This window comes from Gavia stellata, chromosome 1 (assembly GCF_030936135.1).
Source record: "Gavia stellata isolate bGavSte3 chromosome 1, bGavSte3.hap2, whole genome shotgun sequence".
Lineage (NCBI taxonomy): Eukaryota > Metazoa > Chordata > Aves > Gaviiformes > Gaviidae > Gavia > Gavia stellata.
In genome coordinates, this window is record NC_082594.1 from 92,090,267 (window position 1) to 92,103,746 (window position 13,480).

At 36.7% G+C, this 13,480-nt stretch overlaps 1 protein-coding gene across 2 annotated transcripts in view; it reads right to left on the reverse strand.

Moving 5' to 3' along the window:
- Positions 1-13,480, reverse strand: part of DMD (dystrophin) — a 907,831-nt gene that overhangs the window by 693,395 nt on the left and 200,956 nt on the right. For both annotated transcript variants that reach the window (XM_059827200.1, XM_059827195.1), the window contains one exon: positions 5,669-5,830. In XM_059827200.1, coding sequence (XP_059683183.1) covers positions 5,669-5,830 — 162 coding nt within the window. The remainder of the gene's footprint in view (positions 1-5,668; positions 5,831-13,480) is intronic.

Here is a 13,480-nt window from a genome sequence, read left to right on the forward strand (position 1 = left end):
ATAACACAGGGAGGAATTATTTTGCAGTCCATATTGACTATACTGCCAAGATCAGCAAATTGATAAGTTCTCAAAAGCTGCATAAATCCAAAAGACAAAAGATACAAGTGATACATATATTAACATGTTCCAAGATGGGACAGGGAACCCTGATGTCACTTGAATTTAGAATAAGCAACGAATAGGTGAAACATTTCCTATGGGCATGCACTTTAACGAGAGTGGACAATTTACTAGTCTCAATTTGATTTATAAGATTCCACAAAATATACACTAAATATAATGAATTATAGTTCATTAAACACTGCTACAGCAAAGGCATTGGGTTAAAATAAAGTTGCTAGAATTAACCACACTTCCTTTCTTTTCTTCTGATTTCTCTTTCTCCTTAAAGTCCACTGCAGAAAAATGATTCACTAAATTATGTTCCTGTACAAAAAGGTTATCTTCATTCTGTGACAAAAAATGGCCAAATCCTCAAGGAGAAACGTGTCCTATTTTCTCCATAGGAAGCTTAATGAAAGACATCGAAAGGCTTTCCATTCTAAAGCGAAGATTTATGGAAACGCAGGGTGATACATTAGACACAGGTAGTTCCTAAAGCGAGGACACTTGATCTCTTGGGTTATACGTGGTAAACTGAAAGACCTCTCTCTGACCTTGCAGGGTTGGTCCTTTCCTCACAAGATTTCTTTCCTGCCTCATCACTTTCAGCAGCATCCTGAGCAATTGTCAAAATCTATGGTAGGTAGATGTAAGTAACCCTGAGGGCTGGCTGTGGCACTGTCTCCTGCTCTCACCGGTGCTCCCGCAGTGGGAGGCTGCACACCCCAGCCCAGGGGCAACGTCCTTTTCTGTCCCACTGGGTTCCCAGAAGCTGCTCCCAGCTCAGCATCTTTGTTCTCAGATAGAAGGTTTTCCCCCTAATTTGGAGGACACCAGAAAATAAATATGCTGCTCCCTTCTCATAGACATTTTTAAGCAGAACATGCTATGCAATACACGCTATACAAAATAAACTAAGCAGTTATACTATCCTCCACTACATGCACGTTCATCTGTCCATGTTCCACATCCTCCAACAAAATACATCAGGCAATACTAGTATTGGGCAATTGAATACTGTTTAATTCTCAAGAACTGAAAATTACACAGCCAGAGTAGTAATTCTTTCAGCAGTGAGTGGTGGATATGAAGGTAAGGGCAATTACATTACCTTGAGTTTCTTCCACTGTGTGTTCTAGGAAAACAAGATTTAAATTTAGCCTAGAATACCACTTTTCTACTATGGATTTCATCAAGATCATCTGCATAAGAAGGCCGGGACTTGACAGCAACCCTATCAGTTCTACAGTGGCACAGGAAGATGATGACAGTATGACAGGATTCAGGCAAAACAGTGCACTTCTATTTGTTCTCTGCTTTTTTGTATACTAATCCATTATGAACTTGAATTATATTAGATTACCTTTGTAATTAATGAGTCCTTCACATAACTCTTACACCAAAATTGCCCGGATATGAATTTGCAGTTTTGGCTTTCTTGAGTTGCAGAGAACAGCTTGCCAGCTTTTCTTGGTGTATTAGGTTTTCTGATTTGTATTTCTCTAAATACTACTTAGCCAGCTTAACAGCTCTCAAGACTGGTGCTCAGTTTAACCTAATTTTTGTTTATTTTTGTGATTGCTATCAATGCCTAAGGAGTCAGATCTCAGCCTAGTGTATGGTGAAAATAAAACATTTAGAGAATATTCTGGTTAGTTGATCTTTATAAATTGAAAGATCATGATTTTAGCAGACATAAAAAACATTTCTGAAACAATTTCAGAACTATTAGCAGTTACCTTAGAAAACTCTGAAAGGATAAACAAAGTACCACAAGATTAGAAAAATGAAGTTTGAAGTACCCATCTTTAAAAGCACAAAAAGAATGTGTGCCAATGATGTCACACCTTTGCAAAAAAAGAAGAAAAGCATATAATACATATAGAAGATGATGATACAGCACAATGACATACAGGTAAGTCTCAACAAGAAAAGCATACTTAGTTTTGGACACTACTTTTCAAGAAAGATTAATTGAAGAATCCAAATGAGAAGAGCAAATCATGAGGATAGAAACATGATTGACAAGGCAAGATTGAGTAAGTTGGACATGAAAAATGCAGTTTGTGCAGTTAAAACACAGTTAATGCAGTGTTCCGATGCTATAGGGATGTGTAGAGTGTGAGAACCTGTATAGTACAGAAATCTGCATAGATATTCAAACTTAATACATAACAAAGTGTAAGCTTACACTTCTGAATAACACTTATCAGCTATTCCCTCTTTGACCACTGATCTACACATGGCTGAACAAAATAATTCTCACAATTTCCAGCACAGGAAAAGTAAGTGTAAATACCTTTAACATTAGACATTTTACTAAGTAGACAACAGTGAATTCTTTGTCCCAAAATATTAGTCTGAAGGCAATGAAGCATGGCATTATTCTTGTCAAGTAACACATTGCACAACTGAACAACTCTGCCATTATATCATCACATTAACTTTGGTTTTGAACATAGCACAACAATATTTTAAAAACAGATTAATAACCATCTTCACTTAGAAAATAGTTAGGTGTGTTGTGCTTATCACTACAGAACTGAAATTATTCAAGGAGTTTATTGAAAAGGCAAAGTATGTTACTTTTGCTTTTCTCAGAAACACAATATTGTTCATTTATTCTCCACATTGCATTTTACGTAAGCCTATGGGGGAACAACAGACAAGTGTTGTGTCACATGCAGGTGAGAAGTGAATTAAGTGTATTTTCTATCCCATAATATAAAACCCCCCATGTAATCACTGAACAAAAGTGCAAAGTGGAGATTCTCTTTCCCACCAGAATTTATTTAATAACAAAGCTACAAATAATTATCTGAAAAATATTTTGTCATATAAATGTAATATTTTCAGTACAGATTTATTTTCTTCCTGTCAGTTAGAGTACTTCACAAAAAGTCATCAACTGGCAAATTCCTGTGATGATGTCTTCATTCCCTGTATTTTCTTGGTAAATTTAGAGAAATTAAAGAGACTTCAGTTGGGATCACGAGATCAAGCACACAAACAAATAATCTTTCCTTCTGGAATATTGTTTTAGGCTTTACCTCATTCCAGCTTTTTTCATCATTACACCTTGAGGAATCTGAACTGATTTATCTGTGCGGTTGCTTTTAGATTGTTTTGTCTGAATACAGTATCTTTAGTTGTACTCAAAATGAGTTGCGTGGCAGTGGCTCTCCAGCATTAAATTCTCAGTGCCACATGGTGGAGTAAGAAACACACAGAATTTACATTCAAAAAATGATCCAAAGGAGAAGTGTAACAGCACATACTTAACTCCCCTTTCTTTCTGTAAATTTTCTGAATAAACTAAACTGATCATTTCATTTAAAAAGAGGACCTAAATATAATTTTGCTTTTTCAGATCGATTTCTGATCAGCTGAACCAAAGTTTTTTCCTCCTATAAAAGCTCTAAAGGGATTTGAATTTTTGAAGCAAACACACAGAGCTCCCAAACCTTCAACAGCTTTCTGATTATAAATCCTCCCACATGTTCTTTTAGAAATGCAACACATATAGCTGAACAGTTTGCTAAATCCCTCAGCATAAAGTGACCCCTGCCCAGAAACCAACATCATTGACTGAAAGATTCCCATTCCAGCTGTGCAGACACTATAGTAGGATATCTTATACAAACGAACTGCTTTCTGCTCTACAAAAGAGCAGACACTCCACAGGAGATGTGGCCATTCAGTATCTGCCTATTCTGCCACCGGTTGGCATGGCCATTCACTAGAGGAATGACTCAGTATATTTACCTCCATAAAATGGATTGTTTATTCCCTTTCCCTCTAAGGATTTTAAAAAATTTCACAACCAAACTTCAGAGAATTTCAGTATTTGCATTAAAACTGTTCAGTTGTTAATTAAGTTTTTTTCATTAGGTCCCACTGGCATCTTAAAATAAAAGCATGAAAGGGAAAAACTCAGCAGCCTCTATGCTGGTTTTCCCACAGTGGATATAGTATAATCAGGTAAACTTGATGTCAGACGATAAAATCTCAAGAACAAAAACAAGTTCTGTAAAAGCACTGTGCTGAAACTTTCCCATGAAAGTGTGCTAATTAAGGTTGGCTCAGTTTTATGCAGCGTTAGTTGCTGAAGTTGCTGAATTACTTCCTTTTACACAGTCTGTGATCATTTCCAGTATTGTACCTGAGGACACACATAAACAAGAAGCGTCCATGGGATATATGAAGCACCACCAAAAATTGCTACAATGTAAGGGTCCAAATACACCAGAAAAAAAGCACACTTTCATATCAAATTTTTCTTATGTATTAGAGTTATATAATTACAAGATGAGAAATTAAACTGATACATCTTTAACAAATGCTAATTCGTATCCTATTTCATCAAAAATTTGTTTACATTATTCACATTGCAACAAAGGAGAATCTGATCCTATTCTTACGCTGATGTAAGTTAGAAGCAAATAACTTAGAATCAGTTTCAAAATAAGACTGAATGCAAATATGATCCTGTTTTCTGAATATAACTTTTTAAAATCAGACCCACACACATAAAAATATCTGCATGTACCTACAAGCACACATGCACTAGAAAAGCAAATGAAAGGTACGTCTATCTACATTTTAATTCAAAAGACATGGAAACTGGTTTTTTTAAAGGAGATAAAACATGATTTCCAGGAATACATATATTCAGCTCTGAATATATTTAAGATCATCTAAGCTAATCCATACAAGACACCCATTTTTTACAATGATTTAAAACTCTACAGGCATGTCAGAAAAAATACAATTGAATGCCTCTTCTAAAATAATTACAAAGCATTCGTTTTCAACTTCCCTGTAGCTTTGTTTGTTTGTTTGTTTTTTGTAATCTGACTTCCTAAAAGTCAGAATAGTTGCTGTACATAATAATGTACACTGTTACTAATTTTATACCAGAAATATTTGGTTTTATTTAATTTGTATTCTTACCATTTTAATGCTGCAGTAAAGCAAATGTTATAGAAGAAACAATGAAAGAGTAAAAATGAGAATTAGATGTACAATTTTATTTCAAATGCTCAATAAACAATTTCTAAAGAATGGAAAAGCTGTTTCTGTTAAACTTACGTGAGCTGTAAAAAATCAACTATAAGTACATTTATGTGCACATCATGAAATAATTAACAATGTTGGCTATGTTTCAATAATTTAGTAACAATCCCTAGGCCATGTAATCAACTTCGTAAAAGAGCCATGTAAGAGTAGTGAAGATGATGAGCTTCTTTCTAGGATGGGAACTGGATTTTAGAGTCATATTATTTATCTTTGTCCTTTTAAAGTTACTGCATAGTCTTCCATGACATTTATAGTTCTTTACATTTTCTGGACAGGTACATAATATAAAATAGAAGGAAAATATGACTCTACTAGAAAATTAGCTTGAACTTTTCAAAGTAATCCTACCTAAAATTTACTTGCACTTTCATAATTATCATGTTGCAAATACCTGTTACTAATATGAGCCTAAGGGACAGCCAAAGACTCGTCGGTTGATTGAGAAAACCAGTAAGAACATCCGTTCAACCTGTATATAACTTACCTGTGCTTCCTGGGGGACCTGTGCAGCATCAACTCTGTCTGCAATGTAGGCTGTTAGCTGTTTGTCAATAACAGCAAGAGACTCTTGGATTAAGCGGAGGGTTTTGTCAGTCTCCTGGGCTGACTGAATACTCTGTTCAAGACTCTTTTGTCTTCTCACAGCCTAAAAACAATGACAACGTTATAAATATTCACAGTAATAATGTGTATAGTAACATTTTTTTCCCACAATTTTTTCTTTTTCAAAAAATGCAGGCTAAGAATCAAAAATAGTACTCCTGACTTGTGCTCATCCACCTTTTTGTATGATAAGTTGCGCAACTTTTTGCCACCCATTCAGTTCTTTTTAGTAAGAAAGAAACAAAACCCCAGATCTAAAAAATGCAGGACCCTGAAAAACCAATGCATGCATTGAGGATTTCTACACAGAGTGGAAGTTGGCAAAGCTGCATAACAAAAGCATCTTGATAGTGCAGTCTTTCATTCTGAGGCATAGCGGTCCTCCTGATCTTATTATATAGTTCAAGAGATTTTGTTTACTGAGAATAGGGTTACTGTCATCACAATCCCATCCGAGACAATCCACTTCAGTAAGTGAGAGGGATAAAGACTGTCTTGAGAAGGAGCTGTCTTATATGAAGTATAAATAGCTGCCTGGAAGAGAGGCAATGCCTACTCTGGAAAAAAAAGAGATGGATCCTTGTCTTGTCTTGTCTGTGGGCTTCCCCAATCTATTATCACCCTAACCATATAGTCTTTTAGTCTAGGAAGTTGACTCTTGCTTCTACTCCACCATCAGTGCCGCAGTGGATTGCTTACCATCAGCTTTTATACAATCCTTTTTTTGAGAAAGATACTTTCCTTTCAAAGGAGCTCCCTTTATGGTTTAACAAATCAGAACAATAAATTCTTCTTCCAAGTTGTCCTTAAAACACACATATATTTAAACACTTGATATAAACAGGTTAGCTTTAACTATTATTTGTAACAGTTTAATATGGTATTTACCAGGTAATAAATAACCTGGTACTTTCTTTCATCTGTCATTTTGTCCACCTGCGGATTCATATTTTACTTAGACTACAGCTTCCACCTAGCAGAGTTTCTGCATTGTACAATGCACATGAGAACTACCAACGATCTCAAATACAATACAGTTTTTCTCTGTACAAGCCCAGCCATACTGCTGACCACAGAATAAAGTGACTAACTTTCTTTGACATGAATTGAAGGAGGAGGGAGAAAGCAAGCACTCTTTAAATAACACTGCTAGGTGTCCTGCCATTTTTCAAGTCAAATCCCACTTTTTCTCTTTGGTGAGCCAGCTATACTTTGATTTTATTTCATAGCTATTACAAAACACTTGCCTTGAACGAAAATATCTCTCAGCAATTCCGTGCGAATTCTTGATATATCTGTACCTTCCTCATGGAGCTCAGATTCTTACAGAGCTTCACATTTAACAAATGAAAAAGATTATTTTTTGCGAGCATTCTTGCTAGCTGTTTGACTTAGTTAAAGGATAGGGATCCAACCTGTATTTACTATATTTATGTTTGTAAGCTGCTTTGTGCTAATTCAAAATAGCTGATCAGATAATCTTGTATCACTGCCAGTTTCAGGAACCTGCTGTGGAACTGAGCAGTTTTATATATCAGACCCATGCTGTCAGTGTTAATGGAAGCATCTGAGCCACTAAGGTATTATTACCCCATCAGATGAACCATTAAAACAGTGTAACTTCCCAGTACAGTACTAAGACTTGCTACTTATATGACTTTTACCTTCATTTGATTTGAGATTTTATATTACAATGAATGTTCTCAGCCTGTTCAAAGCAGAGGGACTAAAAACCACAGATTCCATTTGCTTTAGCACTCCTTACTACTAATTTGTAAGCCTGGCTAAGATACAGTCACTCTCTACCTTTCCATTTGCATCCCTATACAGTAGACTGAAAGACATATTAGATCAGAAACAGGGTAAGTAGCTTTCTACAGCCCACAGATAAGGGCATCCTCCTGGAAGCGTGGAAGAAAACCTCTCTGCCTTTATCAATTTCTTTGGATAACTGGTAGGACTAACCTACATGCATAGTCCATTCATACTGAGGGCTGCAGTGTCCTGATATTCAGAAAAGCTCACCACTTAAAATAAGACACTTAGAAAGTTCCATTCTTACTAGTCATTAAAATAAGCACCTGCACTTTCTGGAGAATTCAATATACTGGACACAAATTTGGTGCTAAGTCCTTCTGAAAAACTACTTTTATAGCAATACTTGAAGCTTTGAACCTTTGATAAATGCTGACCTATGCTAACTATTATTTGCAGCTAGGCATTTGCTTAAGTATAGATAAATCTGCTGCCAGCCTCAGTAGCAGCCTGCATGCAAGCAATGAAATAGTTATCACTGCATGGAAACTCACAAAAAGTCATAAAATTGTACGACAAAGATGTGGTTACATGTCTGTGCTGATATCAGCAGAAAATATGTATATCAAAATCCTGTTTTATAATACAACTGGAAAAATTAAAACATTCCCAAACTCATTGATCAAATATTAAAGCAGCTAAAGTTAAAGAATTACAACAAATCCTCGCCTGAGTCTGACTGAATTTTTACAGCTGGATTTCAAATGAATATGAAGTCAGATAAATACATATGCATGCCTGTGATACCTTTATGTGCACACAAAGTAAGTACATGCACACACGCAAAGACAAAACATTCGCCTTTCATTGTCCTCAGAGAGAATTTGATTACAACCTGAGAACCCGTGTGACATTTTGTATCTTCCCAAAACCATGAACAGTTTAGATGAATGAATAGATAATATTAGCCCAAGATGTGAATGCAGTGGTACAAGAGAGGAATTATTTTGGCAGTGGGAGCAGAACCACACAGCTGAATGCTGGAAAATGGCACCTTCACAGTTGTGATGATTTTCTCAGATATAAATGTGTGCTGCTTTAATTTTTTTTGTCTGTATTGCTAACTGGGAACAGACCACATCCTGCACGCTCACCTAAAGTCAAGCCTCTGCCCTGACCCTGTTCAATTCACACAACAAATGTAATGAAAGAGTCTTCACAATAATCTTTTAAAAGATACAATACACTCATGTGATGTATGATATTTCTGCAGGAGACAACAGCTGACTCAAAAACCTAATCCTGTGCACTAAGTAGGTCCCCGGCACTATCACTGGCATTGCAGAATACTTACCAATTCAATCAAGGGGAATGCCACAATATGGAAGAGGCTTCTTCCTCTCTTTCAGTAGAAAAGAGAGTTACTGATGGAGGTAAGCATTAAAGGGCGTTACAAAAAGGGGCAGATATACTACACACTTACCTCTGTGAACCTCAGTTTCAAATTTGTCCTTAAAACTCGTATGTCTGTACATGCATAAATGTACATAGGCATATTCTTAAAAGATATGTGAAAGTTGAAATTTTATATATCTATAATATAAAAATATTTTAATTTATGATGTTCTGTTTGGGGGGGGTTGGTGGTTTTTTTGTGTTTTTTTTTTCTCTGAAAGATTACGTTTATTCTATTCCTCTGTGGAAGAAATAGATGGCTTAACATTGCAGTGTATAAATGGTTCTGAGTACATAACAGGAAGCTCTAGCTCTAGTATCAGATCAGAATAAATAAAGCTGAAGGCTTTGGTCTCTAAAGGGAAGTGTCTGACAGTTAATTGCTAAATAGGAAATCTCAGGAATAATTAAACAGTTTAATTATTTCTGAGCCAGTGAAATGTTGACAGCTGTCAAGAAAAATAAAAGCAAACAAAAAAATCTGCTGCTAGGCACTATCAGAATGAAAAAGAAAAGAAAAAATATTTATGGAATGATTTTTTTATTAAAGTCTCTAAGGGTTTTCATAAATTTTTAGTTATTTTTTATGATTAAGCGTAACAATTTTTATGCTATGAGGTATTGCATAGATCTGTTTACAATTTAACAAAGATCAATGGTAAATTCAGGAAATGGTAACATTGCATATGATCCATATAAAATGCCATATTAAGAGAAAGGCTGCACTGAGAGGCAATCAAATATCAGGAAAGCTGGAGGTGCTCAGTTACTTATGACTGTAGCTCATTCTTTTATGTTGAATGTTATAAAGCTATAGTTAGAGACATTGCCACTTTTTCCTTAATACTTTTCAAGTATTTAATGACATTAGTCACACATGCAGTTACCAAGATGTTGGTTAGAGTTTTATGTTTAAAAACAAGTAAAATTTTGTTGTTGAGGCAGTACTCAGTAGTTGTGCTGTGGGAGAAAAATAGAACAAAACCATTCCAAAACTGTAGTACTTTTACTACATGGTACATGTATTTATAACGCAGAACCAACTTCATTAATTAGCTTATAAGTTACAGCTCATGGAAAGGGGTCTGTTAAGAATGACAGAAATATGTTAACTCTTTTTTTTGGCTCAGTAATACTCTCTAATTATTGAGAAATATTACCACGGGGTAAAGTTAAAAAGTAAATAGTTGGACAACTTTAAATTTCCTTCTTAACCTGTTTAAATGACTTTAAAATTTAACCCAAATTCTTGGTGTTATAACGGTTGTGTCTAAGATATATTACAACATCTCTGTACATTTTGCATCAAAATGTTAATGTGTTAATCTCTTTTTTGAATCAGAGTGTTTAGGCAAACTAGAAACACCTTTTCTAACATTCAAAGCATTCACTTTGGGCCCAGGAATTTTTAATACCCTCCAAGCTAGAACTAATTCTGCAAACTCTAGTAATATTTCACAGTGTGTTTTTAAAGTAGGTGGCTACGAATATTTGACCTTTCAACCCCAAAGTGATAGCCATCTTTGATCACCTGCGTTCCAAACCTGCAAACTATACCAAGAAGGACTTCTTTATCTCTTTAGGTTATCACTTCAGACAGAGAGTGCCTCAGAGCTTGTAAAAACAGCCCTCTTAGCAGCCTTCAAAGTAATCACATGGAGATGGGGCATGAAGAATTCTTTCTCCTCTTCAGAGGAGAACAAAACAGAAAAATTATGTCAAATGATGAATGTGTGCTCTTTGAAAGAAACAAAGGGTAATCTTGAGGGGAGTGCTAAAAGAAATTAAGAGACAGTCCCCAGGAATAAAAATTGAATCTAGTGTAAAGCCCAACTGAACAGTAACATTCTATACAGTTTTTGCAAGCATAGTCTCAAGAATATCTAGCTGACATCTTTGAAGTTTGCTGGACAGGTTGTAAATCACTTTCAGCATTACAGGGGATGATAGCCACTTGCAATATTAGCTTGAAGTTCTTCAGGCAACAGTGATTTTAGATCTAATATATAGAGTTGTAAGTGAATCAGTCCTTGAAAAGTAAAGATAGGGTATATGTTGTTTATCGATCAGCCCCAGATGTTCAACATCAAACTAAACACACTCAGTCTTTGTTAACTAAAGAAGATAAGACATACAAACATAAAGCCATTATCTGCCTTTAAAAAGAAATCTCTGTCTCAGTAGCAATGCTGTATTGTCTTGCAGCATCATTCATATGGCAGTGGTTTGTATTAGTAGTGAATAAATATTTCACATATCAGTTTCTGCCCACATGAGCTTATTGTCTTGATAATTACCTGCACAATTATTCAAATAAAAATAAATAATTAAACCACATTAGGATAGCCTATTAGTCTGTCTGAAGTAGAAGTAACCTTGAACACAAACTGAACAGCATTATGTGCCTGCAATGAATTTTTATGAAAGGAGAGTGCACGCTGTTTGGATTTCAACAGGGCTACACAAAAAGCACAGAAAATTCAGTGTCAGGAATCTATGAAAAAAAGCGTGTGAGACTTCAGTGGAAAAATTTATAACACATTTTGTTGTAGAAAGCATACAGTAAAGAAGTGGTGTGACTGAGTCTCTTGTGATTGAAATAGTTTCTTTACAGCTCTTCATATACATTCATATACAGATCTCACCATTAGTATTTGACTACTAAGTATGAGATCAAGCTTTCAAAGAATGGGGAGGGCTTCCCCGCCCCCCCGCTTTTTGTCTATATTTAAATTAAATTGAAAAGCAGTTAATACATTTCTAATATATTTTACTTATATACTCATCCAAATTGCATCCAGAATATCACACAACATCTTCATGTTGTACTTGCCACATTTAACCCCTGCAGCTGGCATGAATTTTGATTTAATGCCAATTATTGTGAAGACTGAATAGTATTCATCCATCACTCAGCAATACTATTTGAAAGTCCTGTTTTCACACACTGGAAGCCCCCTGTATATTCCCAGTTTTCTCCTCCCAGTCAGGAAAAAAACAACAGATACCAAGTAGCAGAATTCCAGTATCTGCTTTCAAACAGAAGTTAGATGAAAAAAAAAAAAAAAAAAAGCAGGTATACAGAAGGTTATGTTTAATTTTCCGTTATGAAACTGTCCAGCAATACGGGACTATGTGAATGCCTGCACTGCACCAGAACTACCACCAGGTAGTTCTTAGAGGCAACCAGGCTCTTTCCCACTCCACACTTCAAGTTTAAGCTCAGAGCAGCTGAGGGCCCTTCCTTAAATTTTATTGTAGTGTTTTCACTTCCACTGTTTTCAAAAACAAGTACATTTCAAGCACCATGAAAGAAGAAAAAATGTTATCATTGTCATGGTAGATTGTTATCACTCTAACACAGCTGCTAAGAATCTTTACTTGTGCATCATTTATATCATTGAAACTGAGTAAATTTGATGATCTTTGTGGCTCCTCTTTGAACATGTTCTGGTTCCAATCATAAAGAGGGTCTCTGTGTCCTTCGCTAGGTCTTTCCCTAATGTTGATTTGCTTGAGGGTAGGAAGGCTCTGCAGAGGGATCTGGACAGGCTGTATCAATGGGCCGAGGCCAATTGTATGAGGTTCAACAAGGCCAAGTGCCGGGTCCTGCACTTGGGTCACAACAACCCCAGGCAACGCTACAGGCTTGGGGACGAGTGGCTGGAAAGCTGCCCTGAGGAAAAGGACCTGGGGGTGTTGATTGACAGCCGGCTGAATACGAGCCAGAAGTGTGCCCAGGTGGCCAAGAAGGCCAATGGCATCCTGGCCTGTATCAGAAATAGTGTGGCCAGCAGGAGTAGGGAGGTGATCGTGCCCCTGTACTCGGCGCTGGTGAGGCCGCACCTCGAATCCTGTGTTCAGTTTTGGGCCCCTCACTGCAAGAAGGACACTGAGGTGCTGGAGCGTGTCCAGAGAAGGGCAACAGAGCTGGTGAGGGGTCTGGAGCACAAGTCTTATGAGGAGAGACTGAGGGAACTGGGGTTGTTCAGTCTGGAGAAGAGGAGGCTGAGGGGAGACCTTATCGCTCTCTACAATTACCTGCAAGGGGGTTGTGGTGAGGTGGATGTTGGTCTCTTCTCCCCTGTAACTAGCGATAGAACACGAGGAAATGGCCTCAAGTTGTGCCAGGGGAGGTTTAGACTGGATATTAGGAAAAATTTCTTTACTGAGAGAGTGGTGAAGCATTGAGGCTGTGCAGGGAGGTGGTGGAATCACGGTCACTGAAGGTGTTCAAAAAACTTGTAGACATGGCACTTCGGGATATGGTTTAGTGGGCATGGTGGTGTTGGGTTAATGGCTGGACTTGATGATCTTACAGGTCTTTTCCAACCTTAATGATTCTGTGATTCTGTGAATTCCTTTCTGGTCTTTACCAAGTACTAAGGTGACATCTTCCTGATATTTCTCTTCATAACTCCAAGATTTTCCTTCTGAACAGTAACAGTCAGCTTAAAAGTTACGATTTCATACATGAAGTCAG